The sequence below is a fragment of the Crocuta crocuta genome, unplaced genomic scaffold, assembly GCF_008692635.1.
Source record: "Crocuta crocuta isolate KB4526 unplaced genomic scaffold, BGI_CrCroc_1.0 scaffold95, whole genome shotgun sequence".
NCBI lineage: Eukaryota > Metazoa > Chordata > Mammalia > Carnivora > Hyaenidae > Crocuta > Crocuta crocuta.
The window spans coordinates 8,001,582-8,014,116 of NW_027530971.1; the positions used below are offsets into that span (position 1 = coordinate 8,001,582).

General features: G+C 57.1%; 1 protein-coding gene across 1 annotated transcript in view; it reads left to right on the forward strand.

Moving 5' to 3' along the window:
- The window catches only part of COL27A1 (collagen type XXVII alpha 1 chain), a 127,526-nt gene that overhangs the window by 105,229 nt on the left and 9,762 nt on the right, over window positions 1–12,535 (forward strand). Inside the window, 13 exon segments of the mRNA XM_077769771.1 lie at window positions 696–749; window positions 4,148–4,204; window positions 4,388–4,441; window positions 4,960–5,013; window positions 5,286–5,339; window positions 5,951–6,004; window positions 6,302–6,409; window positions 6,883–6,990; window positions 7,876–7,983; window positions 11,402–11,455; window positions 11,856–11,918; window positions 12,282–12,335; window positions 12,478–12,513. Of these exon segments, the coding sequence (XP_077625897.1) occupies window positions 696–749; window positions 4,148–4,204; window positions 4,388–4,441; window positions 4,960–5,013; window positions 5,286–5,339; window positions 5,951–6,004; window positions 6,302–6,409; window positions 6,883–6,990; window positions 7,876–7,983; window positions 11,402–11,455; window positions 11,856–11,918; window positions 12,282–12,335; window positions 12,478–12,513 (858 nt within the window).

Genomic DNA, 12,535 nt, shown 5'->3' on the forward strand with positions numbered 1-12,535 from the left:
GTGCCCTCTCCGAGTCCGCCCTTCCCATGGCGGGCGCACGCCCACTTCCTGTCTGGGCGTCACACCTGCTGTCTGTGGAGGGAAGCATCTTAGCCCGGTTTTGCCTCCGAGCTGGCGCTCCACTTAGAGGCGGCTGAGCCAAACCCATGTTGGACATCTGAGTGACTCGTCCTCAGAGAGGCTCGGGGCTAGCTCAGAAAGGGAAACTGAGGCACAAGGCGGCTAATGATTGTGTGTGCAAGGCCTGACAGCTTTTTAGGTTGGAAGGTGGGATGCGGTGTCTGGAGGAGAGGGAGAAAAGGCATAGGGCAAACGATGTGGCAACTGGAAGTTGGGGGGCGGTGCCGGGAGACCAAGGAGGGGACGAGCACGCGCTTCTCGCCACCACCTGGGGAAGCCCGCTGAGGCCGGCACTTTGCCCCTGCCCCCGGGGACACAGCTGGCTCTCACATCTGGCCCCGGGTCTCCTCCAGCCTCGGGTGGGCAGCACCCCTGAACACCCAAGCGACCAACATGGCTTGTCTGGAGGCCAGGCCCCAGAGAGGCACAGTGCCTGCTCAGGGTCACACAGCAAAGTGGGGCAGAGCCAGGACCCGAGCTTACGGCCCAGATTCTCCACTTCCCAGTTCCCGTCCTCCGTCACTGTGCCTCTCGAGTCCTCCCTCACATACGCTCTCACCTCTTGTTTCTTGTAGGGACACAAAGGCGTCATGGGCCCCCTCGGACCTCCCGGACCAAAGGGCGAAAAGGTGGGTGCTCGGTCCTGGGAAGCAGGTGCTCCCTGCAGGAAGTCCCTGGGACACCGTGGCTGGGGTCGTGCACAGGTTCAGGGTCGGCTCCCCCGGGCTCATACCACGGCTGGCCAGGAGCCATGAGACCGACATTCACTCAACACGGAGGTCCTGGCCATCAGGTCTGTGCCCAGCACCGGGACAAAACCAGACACAGGACCTGCCTGCCGGCGGCTTCCAGTCGAGCAGGCGAATAGACACCAGTCACGTACCGACTAGAAATGCAATTCCATCGTCTGCGTGAACGTGAAGCTGGAGGCTTGCTTAGGAATGAGATTGCCCAGTGAGAGTCACCGGAAGGCTTAGGACAGAGAGCGAAGCCAGGCTTTCACAGCCAGGAAGGAGCCACTGAGGCAGAGGGAGGCGCGTCCATTCCCCACCCCTCGGCTCCAGCTTTGGTAGAAGACAGGAGTAGATAGAAGAAAGCTTGCTGATGGCTGTGCCCTGTCACCCTGTGCAGGTGGGGACATGGGGCCGGAGGGCCATGGCATGGGTGCTAGGTCACATTCCGAGGCAGCCCCAAGCCGGCCCTGGGCCCAGGCCCTTGAGCTCCGAGTCCCCCGCTCTTGCCCCCCTCCTGCCCTGAAGGCTCAGCCGGAATGCGTAGCCGGTGGCCTGCCTCGGTCTCCCTGCCCCCCTGCCTCCCCAGCCCTCCTCTCTTTCGCCGAGTCAGCTACCCGCTAACTACACCCCGCTGCCTGGTGAACCACCCCGGCCTGGCTTGCCGTCCTGCTTGCCCCCTCCTGCTTGGAGAAGAAGAAATCTGCAACCAGTGGGCTCCTGCCTCCCACACGAAGCTGCAGGAAGCACCACCCAGCACCCCGCTCCCTCCTCGGCCCTCACGGCCTGCCACTGCTGGCCCCGGAGGGGTTAACACGGACCCTGAAACAAGTGGGGGGGGCTCCCTCCAAGCCGCCTGCAGCCCCAGATCAGTTCCTGCGGCTGCTGAGAACGGGAGCCTAACTCTAGATCTGCCCTGGGTCTGCCGAGGGCCTTGGTGGGGCCCCAGGGTTCCCTGAACCTTGATGTCCTCATCTGTTAAGTGGGTGGGCACCTCAGGAATGCGAGGCTAAGCAGGGCATCACATAGAGGCGGCCAGAGGCACTTTCTTATTTATAAGGCCGTGTGTGAGCTCACTCCCTCATGTGACCCCCTAACAGGGACCGGAGGATTTCAAGTGCGAGGATTTCAAGTGCGGCGTGGTTGCTCGGCTTGCCTGGGGCTGCAGAACGATGCCCTAAAGGGCTCAAGAGTAAAAATTAGGCACAAGCTGGAGGCCGCTGGGAGGAGCGGGCGCAGTTCCCAAGGGAGACCCGGAAACACAGCGGCCGTGTGCAAAGCTCTAGCCTGGGGTGTCTCCACGGTCCCCACCACGGCCCCCGCATAGAGGTGCCAGTGTCCCACAGACAGACGGAGAAGCAGTCTTCACGGTGCTCAAGCACTAGGTCAGGACCGGTGGAAAGTGGCAGAAGGATCAGGACGCAGTCTGACGCCAAGCTGTGCATCCGTAGCAGGAAACAGGCGCTTAGATGAGCTGATACGTTGCTCGGCTTGCGAGTTCCCTGTGGGGCACGTGTCTATAAAGGTGGCGCCTGGAGGGATTAGGGATGAGACTCTGGGAACAAGGCGACAGCAGGGGTGGGGGGCTTCACCAGCTTCCTGGTGCTACATACACATCCCCAAACCACAGCCACAATACTGCGGGGGGCGGGGGCGGCAGGGAATGATCTTCTGTATACAGCTGGCCTTTGGGGCAGACCACCCCCTTGATTTCTGTGTGGCTTTGGCTAAGACCCTTCTTTCCCTGGGCCTCAGCTTCCCCATCTATAAAATGGGCCAATAGTCACAGCAGTGTAGGAGTGCGGAATGGATGAAGGGTCTGGCACACGAAGTGCCCAAGGTAGACACTGCCCCCTTCTCCAAGGGGCCCCCATCCAGCTGCCTCCCCCCACGGTGGGACCGAAACTTGGGACAAAGAGCCCTAGAGAGAGGTCAGGGAGGAGAGGGAATCCCCACTCCCTGGGCCACCCCCTTGGGTACAAGTGGTTCTGAGCCTCGGGCCAAGTCCCCCCACCCCCCGCCTTCAGTCTCTGCCCACAGGAGCCGCAGAGGCCCCGAGCCAAGGGACTGCAGCTGCCAGGCCTCAGCACTGATTTGGGCCTGGGACAGGCTCCAGCCCCAGGACGGCTCCCTCTGCTGCCTCCGAGGCCTCCCCTCCAGCCCCTGCCAGCCTCGAGGGGGCCCAGGGGGGCCCCGGCTGGCGCCTCCTGCACCCCCATGGGAGTGACACCGGTCGTCCGGGGCTGGAACACTCTGGGCCCTGAGGTTCTGCCACTTGCTTCCCTGCTTACCCCTTCCCTGTAGCCAGCGCGTGGCCCCCAGCCTCCCGCCTCCATGGCGGACGGGGGCCCAGGGCAGTGTGCCAGGGCTCCAGGGCCTCTGCTCAAAACCCTCCTGCTCCTCCCCCTCCTCCTGTCTCTCTGGCTACCTCCAGGCCGCACCTCGCCCCTGCTGCTGTTGTCATCAATGCCCAATGTCATGGCCGTCTGAGCCCCTACTGTGTGAGCGGTCCTGAGCTTCCCTTCCCGGGCCCTCGGAGCAGTGCCACAAGGCTTCGCTGGAATGTTCTGCAGACAGGGGTCTGTCTGATGGACACGCCACCCAGACCGGCCACGGCCAAGGGCAACCTGGGGTTTTCTGGCCACTTTTGTCCAGCAAAGGCTGGAAAAAGGGACCCTTATTCAGGGCGCAGCAATGGAGCAGCCCACATCCCCTCTCTGTGCCTCAGAGTTCTGAGCTGTAAAATGGGGAGAATGATACCACCTGCTGCATAGGGCTGTTGCAAGCATGCAGCCAGTGCCGTGCGTGGCCGGTGGCAGTGCCATGGCTGCCGGCTGTTGGAATTATCGTTGCTCCCCGCAGAGCACCACACGGGGACTTCTGGTGTCATTTCTGGGAACCCTCATCCCTCACTCCTGGGTATCACTGCTGTCTCTTCGCCCTACCTCAGCCCCCTTCCCCAGCTGAGACAGAGAACTCTGAGACAGGAAGGGACCAGCTGAGGGTCTGAGCCGCTGATCCTGTGCAAAGCTCAGAGCCACCTGGGCTTACAGTCTGAGGGCACCTGCTTGGGGGTGCCCAGCGGGGCGGACGGTAAATAGCGCCGTGCTATGTGCCATGATCCTGGTTGCACGCCCAGGTCTGCCCCTTCCCTCTCTGGCCTCGGTCTCCCCATCTGTAACCCTGAGTGGGCTGGACTCCATCTCTGACGCAGGCACTTTCCACTCTGTGTGGGGTATCTGGAGTTCCCCCAAATTCACGGGGGCGAGAAGTGTGAAAGCCCGTTGTGTCCACAGGGGGAGCAGGGCGAGGATGGCAAGGCCGAGGGGCCCCCTGGACCACCTGGAGATCGGGTAAGCCCCCCTCCCTGTCCCCTGGACCACTGCCAAGGTGCAGCCCTGGCTTCTGGCTGTGGGGGGGGGGGGGGGGGGGGGGGCGGGGGAGGCTGCTGCCCGCTTGAGAGCAGGTGGCCAGTGAGACCCAGGTCTGCATCCCCTGCACCCGGTTGCTCATATTTTGTTGTCTTCATCATTCAGGGCCCCGTAGGCGATCGAGGAGACCGCGGGGAGCCAGGGGACCCTGGATACCCCGTAAGTATCAGAGCTCTTCCTGCTGGCGGCATCCAGCAAGTTCTGCAAGGGCGCTCCTCAGCCCTCACCAGCACCCTGGCCGGAGAACCGCCTTCCCCAGGAGACAAGCCCTCCTCTCACCACTTGTGCCCGGCTGGCTTGAAGCACAGACGCCCTGAAAGAGGGCTGAGGCCCGAACTCATGCTGATGGGAGGTGGGGGTCGGGGAGAGGATGAGATGGGAGATAGAGACCCGTTTGCTCACAGAGCCTCAGTCTCCCCATCCGTGGCCAGGAACAGCTGTCCCGGAAGCTGTGGACAAGCCACTCAGGGAGCGCCAGTCCCCCAGCAGACGCCTCCCGCCCCCGCCTCATTCTTTCGGGCAGGGTCCTATGGCTTTGCAGATTAGCAAGCTCAGAGAGGGGACAGTGATTCGTGGCTGGGAAGGCCAAGGGCCTCAGGGCTCCTCCAGGCCGGAAGTTGCCCAGTCCCCAGCCCTGCCAGGATGGACCCCCTCACCGGTCTCTCTTTGGCTTCCAGGGACAGGAAGGTGTGCAAGGCCTCCGTGGAGACCCAGGCCAGCAGGGCCTACCAGTGAGTGGTGCTTCCTGCCCTGCCCCCCCCAAGCCCTGAAGGTGGGTGGGCAGCAGTGGGGGAAGCCATGGCCCCTTTAAAGCACAAAGGGACCCTCCCTGGCGGGATAGGCTGGGGCAGCCCCCTCTGGTTCCTCCTGCCCTGATGCTGGGGGCAGCCCCAGAGCCCGCACCCCCAAACCCCTCCCACCCTCCCCCTCCAGGCGGACACTGGCTGCCCTCCCCAGGGGAGAATCCTGGGGCTGCTTTGCATCACCTCACCTTGGTTTGCAGGGGCATCCGGGACCCCGGGGACGGCCAGGACCCAAAGGATCGAAAGGGGAAGAGGTGAGAGGGCTGGTGCTCACAGGGGAGCCTGGGAGGGGCAGACACTGGCCCAGGCACGGAGTAAGTGGGAGGCTGGGCTGGGGGCTGCCCTTTGGTTCAAAGGGCTTGAGGCTGATGGGGGGAGGGGGAGGGGGGATAACCAGCCCCATATGCGGGGCCTCCAGGAGGGGAACCGACCACCTGTGGGGCCCGCAGTGGGAGTCCAGAGCCAGAGCTCCCTCTCTTGCTGCCATAACCACTCCGTGGAAGAAATATTGAAGCAGCAAGGGGTCTGCGGGAAGAGAGGGGCAGCGATGCCGGTGGGGGGATCTTCCTTTCTTGCACCCAGAGCCCTATGCCTGCCTCCGCTGAGGNTGGGTGCCTGGAGCCTCTGTAGCAAGGGGAGTCCGTGGGGCCCAGGGCTCAGAGCAGGGGCAGTGACGACGAAGGCCAGCCTGCCCCTGGGCTTCCAGGCCAGGACGCTTGGGCCCATGTGCAGATTCAGATGCTGAGGCCCAAGAGGTAGAGGACAGGCCCCACAGGGCCCCGCAATCCCCTTAGCACCCGTTCAGAACTCCTAGGGCTCTGTCCTCTTCCGGGCAGCCTCCATCATGTGCCCCTTGATTTTCCAGGGACCAAAGGGGAAGCAAGGCAAGGCGGGGTCACCTGGACGAAGGGGGATTCAGGTGAGTGGCCTGCAGCTGGCTCTCTCCTGCCTGCCTCCCTGCCCTCCCCAGAAACCCACGCCAGCTTTTTTTTTTTTTTAAATGTTTATTTGTTTTTGAGAAAGAGAGAGAGCAGGGGAGGGGCAGAGAGAGAGAAAGAGACACAGAATCCGATGCAGGCTCCAGGTTCCAAGCTGTCAGCGCAGAGCTGGATGCAGAGCTCGAACCCACGAACAGCTAAATCATGACCTGAGCCGAAGTCAGCTGCGACTGAGCCACCCAAGCGCCCCATCACCAGGGCTTCTTTTATACCCCCAGGGCCTGCAGGGGCTGCCAGGGCCTCGGGGCGTGGTGGGGAGACAGGGCCCTGAGGGTATGGCTGGACCTGATGGATTTCCTGGCCGGGATGGTCAAGCAGGACAGCAGGTGAGCAGGGGTTAACAGGCGGTGTCTGGTCTGAGACAGGCGTGGGTGTTGGGGCAGGGTGGGGGGAGGGGGTGTCTGCCAGAGGCCATGGCCAGGAGAAGCAGGTTTGGAAACCCCGGTGGGGCAGGACCCACGTATCCAGAAGTTCCCTGCTTGGGCAATCGCCTCAGCCCTTGGGACCTGGGAATGTGTCCCTTCTGCCTGTCTGTTCTGCACCCACAGGGTCCTCCCCCATCTGCTGCAGAGAACTTCTGCGTTTAGGGTCCTTCCTCCTCCCTCCCTGCAAATTCGCAGCTCCTAATGTTTCACTGGCCCAGCTCTCCTCACACACACGGGCAGGGTGACCTCCCCCCCCCGAGTCTGACCTCTCCCACTCCAGATCCCACAATTCCTGGGACTCGGAGTCATTCTGCCCCCTTGGTTATCTATTTCCTGAAACACAAGAGACCCTCCCTTGCCCTCTTTCTTTACAGGGGGAGCAGGGAGATGACGGGGACCCTGGCCCCATGGGCCCTGCTGGGAAGAGAGGAAATCCGGGCGTGGCTGGCTTGCCTGGAGCACAGGGGCCCCCAGGGTTCAAGGTCAGACACTTGTCAATAAACTCACCCACCCCTGCACCCTCTCAGCCTTCGTACTAACCATAATGACACTGATTATGAGCGCTTACACGGACACCCATGTCCCAGGGCCCATGTGAAAATGGAGTTCATGTCACTGACGTTTCTCAGGGGTCCCGCCCCAAGCTTGAACCTGACTTACAGGAGAGTTTATCCAGCTAGCTAATAAAGGCGCCCTACAAAGCCTTTCATCAGAGGCAAACCGGTTATTGAGCTGTCCTCGGGGGCCCTCTTGTGGGCCTTTGTGGAACAAAGGCAAGGTCGTGAGAGCAGCCAGGACCCTCTTCCAAACGGCTTCTTTGGAGAAAGCCTCCCTGAGCCTCCCTGAGCTCCTCTGACTGGGGAGGCAGCCCTGAGTCAATCTGAGCCCAGGACTAGACCCAGAAGGGAAGGTTGAGCTGGATGAATCAGACATGGCTCCTCTTGCCCTCCCCTGCTCGAGGTTGAGTTGGGGAGAGGCCGGAACCCTTTGCGGAAACAGCAGACAGAGGGAGAGGTGGCCTTGGCTCAGGGAGGGTTTAAATGAGGAGAGAAGGGGAGGAACGGTTGGAGCAGGGGTGTGGGGGTGGGAACTTCATGGTCTGCTGGGAGGAAACAGTATAGAGGAGAGGCAGGGCGGGGAGTGGTGGGGGAGTGGGAGCTTGAATTCCAGAGTAAGGAAAAGAGGCTGTCCTGGCAAGGAGGCTGAAACTCTGAGCGCCCATCAGGCCTACATCTGAGCCCGAGCATCCTGAGATGCCAACACACCCTGTGAAATCACTGTTCTGTCTCTCTTGGCCCTCCCCGCCCCTCCCCTAAAACCATTTCCTCCTTTGATCATTTTGGTGTGTTTTTGGTTTTTTTTTAAAGGGTGAAAGTGGATTGCCTGGGCAGCTGGGTCCTCCTGGCAAACGAGGGACAACAGGGGGAACTGGGCTTCCGGGGAGCCAGGGGGGGCCTGGACCCAAAGGCCAGCCGGTGAGTGAGCCCCAGCGAGTACAGTGCGCTCACACACACGCACACAAAGACTCACGCTCACACGCGCACACACAGGCCCAGATACGCCCTGCCTGCTCTGTGACAGGGGCAGGGCACCACCCTCTCTGGGCCTCCCCTGAGAAGGGCGGTGGGAGGGAGGAGGCTCAGAAATGAGATCTGAGCGGTCCCCCCAGAATGGGGAGAGGTGGATCACACCCTGAACCTGAAACAGCCGTGTATCTATTTAAGAAAGTCAATCCGTGGTTTAAAAAGCATCTCACAAGGAGAACTCTGGGCTCAGATGACTTCCGTGGAGAATTCTAGTAAACGTCTATGGAGGAAGTAATACCGATTCTGCAAAAACTCTTCCAGAAAATTGAAGAGGGGAGACTACTTCCCAACATATTCTATGAAGCTAACATTACCCTGATGTCAAGGCTGGACAAAGACATTGCAAGGAAATTACAGACCAATATACCTCATAAGTATGGATACAGAAGTTCTCTGTACAATTTTAGAAATACCAGTCTAGGAATATATAAAAAGGGTAGTACATCGAGATCAAATGAGGGGCACCCGGTGACTCAGCTGGTTGAGCATCTGACTGGTGGAGCATTTGAACCTTGATTTTGGCTCAGGTCATGATCTCAATGGTTGTGGGTCAAACTCTGGGTAGGGCTCTGTGCTGAACATAGAGCTTGCTTAAGATTCTCTCTCTCTGCCCCTCTCCGCTGCTCTTTCTCTCTCTCTCTCAAAACAAAAACAAACAAAAAACAAATGAGGTTTATCCCAGGAATGCAAGGATGGTATAACACTTGAAAATAAGTCCATATAATTCACCATGTTAACAAATTGGAAAAGAAAACCCGCTTGATCACCCCAGTAGATGCAAGAAAAGCACCTGAGAAAATGCAACTCCATTTCTGATGAAAGTGTTCATCAAACTTGATAAAGAAGAGGAGCTTCCTCAACTAGAAAGAGGGTAGTCATGAAAAACTGACAGTTAACATTGTGCTTAACAGTGATTGACTGACTGTTTCTTTTCCCAAGAAGTAGACATGAGTCAAAGATACTTGTTCTCACTACTTCTAAGTTTATTTATTTATTTTGAGAGAGAGAACATGGGCGTGTGTGTGCTGGGGAGGGGCAGAGAGAGGAGACAGAGACTCCTAAGTAGTTTGCACAGAGCCTGATGCAGGGCTTGAACCCACAAACCATAAGATCATGACCTGAACTGAGATCAAGAGTTGGATGCTTAACCGGCTGAACCACACAGGCACCCCTGTTCTCACTGCTTCTATTCAACACTGTACTGTCAGTTCTAGCTGATGCCATAAGGAATAAAAAAACAAATGAAAAGCATTCATGTCAAAAAGGAAAAAGCAAATCTTTTCATTTGTAGATAAAATGATTGTCTATGTAGAAAATCCAGTAGAGGGGCCCCTGGGTGGCTCAGTCATTTGGGCATCCAACTTCTGCTCAGGTCATGATCTCGTGGTTTGTGAGTTCAGGCCCCTCATCAGGCTCTGTGCTGACAGCTCAGAGCCTGGAGCCTGCTTCAGATTCTGTGTCTCCCCCTCTCTCTGCCCCTCCCCCGCTCAGGCTCTGTTTCTCACAAATAAATAAAATGTTAAAAAAAAAAAAAAGAATGAGAGTCTATACACTAGCCACAATCAGAACTTGAAATCTAACAAGCAATACTGTTAATAATCGCATAAGAAATAGGAAATACCTAGAGATACGTATGACAAGAGGTATACAAAACACATGGGCTGAAAAATTGCAAAACACTTCTGCAATAAATTGAGGAAGACCTGAATAAATGGAGAAACTTACTGTGTTCACTGGTCAATGACTCAGTCTTGCCGAGGTGTCGCTTTCCCTCCAGTTCGTACCCGGATTCAACGCAATCCCAATCAAAATCCCATCAGGCCTTCCTCTTCCTTGTGGGAAATAAGAAGCTGAGTCTAACGTTCACTTGGAAATGTGAAAGATCTGGAAGAAACAAAGAAACGTGAAGAAACGAGCAGGGTTGGAGGACTTGCAGTATTTGATTTCAAGACTTATTAGACAGCTACAGTAATCAAGAAAGTGTGCTATTGCCACAAACTTATTAATAAGAGATCAAAAGGACGGCACAGTATGGAGAACTGATTTTGGACAAAGTTGTAAAAGTAATTCAGGGGATACAGAATAGTGTTTTCCAGCAAATAGTGCCGGGACAATTGGATACCTTATACCCTGTACAAAAATTAGCTTAACGTGGATCATACACCTAAATGTAAAGCCTAAAATGTTAAACCTTTTAGAAGAAATAGTAGAAGAAAATCTTTGAGACCATGGGTTATACAAAGATTTCTTAGATATGACAGCAAAATCATGACCCATTAAAAAAAATGGATAAATTGGGCTTTATCAAGATTAAAAGCTTTTGCTCCTCAAAGGCAAGAGAATAAAAGAATAAAAAGACAAGCCACAGGCTAGGAGAAAGTACAGATCACATATCTAGTAAAGGATATGTATCTAGAATAGGTAAAGAACTCTCAAAACTCATTAATAAGAAAAGTGGCAGCCCAATGAAGAAATTAGGCAAAAGACTTTGACACAGCAGAGAAGACGGGCGGATGGCAGATAAGCACATAAATCAAGATCACTAGTCTTTAGGCAAGTGCTCGTTAAAACCACAATGAGGTACCGTGCGCACCTGTTAGGGTGGTAAACATTTTCAAAGACTGAGCACACCGAGTGTTGGCAAGGATGTGGGGCGACCGGAACTCTCCTACTCTGCTATAGAAATGTAAAATGGCGCAACCACTTGGGAAAACAGCTGGGCAGTTTCTTTAAAAGCTAAGCCTGCACCTATGGTATAATCCAGGCCTCCAGAATCCTTCACGCCCCATCACTCCCCACAGTGGCATCTGGGTGGATAGGAGCAAGCCCCTGCTCTCTCTAGCCTCGATTTTTCCATCTGTGAACAGGGCATACTGTGCCCTCCGGGCCGATGTAGGAACACGTACGCACGGGAGTACACGCAAAGCGCCTGGCACTTGCAGGCCCACAGCTAATGGGGTTATTCTGAGGGGCACAGTCCTTGGGAGAGCCTTTGGACATGTGGGGAAGGGTCTGTGGGTCCTCTCATTCTCTTCCTTGAAGACCTGGGATGGGAGATCCTAAGTGTTCTAGAACATTCCTTGTGGAGTCCCTGAGCTGGCCTCTGCTTTCACATCCGACAGAGGGCATAGACTCCTGCCCCCTCAGAGCCCAGGCTGAGTCAGTGTCTAGTACGTGAGCTCTTCACACTCATCACGGTGGAGCAGCTGATGTCCCCGGGAGAAGGCAGGCCCAGCGGTCGTGGGTGATTGACCGGGCATCTGGGTCCTGGCCCTACTCACCCCATCTCATTCTGCTCCCCCCACAGGGTGACTCTGGTGAGATGGGCTTCCCAGGAATGGCCGGCCTATTTGGACCCAAGGTACAGATTCCTACTACATACTGTCCCTGCGGGGGTCCCCTCCATCAACCTAGTTTATCCATTTACCCATTTACTTTTGCAACAAGTATTTCTTAAGCACTTACAGTGTGGGCTGAAGAATCAAGCATGAGTACGCTCGTTCCCCAGAACTCACATTCCAGCAGACCTGGGCTCTAAGCCCAGCTCCCCAGTTTACCTGCTCTGTGCCTTAGGCAAGTTAACTTTGTATCTCCAGTCCTCAGTTTTGCCATCTGTGAAATGGGTGTGATAACCATAAAGGGTTGTCGAAACGGTTAAGAGCAGAGGCTTAGCCCGTACGGCACAGAGGCCGCTCACTGAGACCTGCTTAGTAGCTGTCCAGCCACCCAGACACAGGCAGCCCTTCTTCTGCCTCCCACAGGGCCCCCCGGGAGACATCGGCTTGAAAGGCATCCAGGGCCCTCGGGGGTCCCCTGGCTTGATGGTGAGTCCTCTCCTTGTCTGTGCTAGTGGGGACAGTCACCCAGGCCCAAGGCTGGCCAGCCATCAGCTGGGTGGATGCATGCTCCACTCCTTCTGCTCCCTCAGACTCAAGCCCCCCNGCCTGTCCCCTTCCTGCCCAGCTGGGCTGCCCCCTCCCCCTCTTCCCTGCTCCCCTCCCCCTGATCTCGGAGCCCACCCCAAGGCACACAGGAGGGGCCCCGGAGATGCATGGCCTGGCCCCTGCTTGAGGAAGCCTCCCTTCCATCCCAGGGGGACACTCGGGCTGCCGTCCCCGCTCCTGTCCCCGTGGCTCTGTTCCCCAGGCCGTGGGAGGAGGGCACACAAGCCTTTCTCTCTCTTTTAGGGAAAGGAAGGCATCATTGGGCCCCTCGGAATCCTGGGACCTTCGGGACACCCGGTACGTGTAGGGGGCTGGCCAGAAACACCGCTGGGGCAAGCTCGTCTCTGGGACCCAGGACCAGTCTGAGCCTCAGTTTCTCCATCTTGGAAATAGAACTTTCCCTCCAAACCCTCTCTTACCAGGCCATGATTTATTGTAGGGTCCAAAGGGCGACAAAGGCAGCCGAGGGGACTTGGTGAGTTGATGGCTTCGAGGGG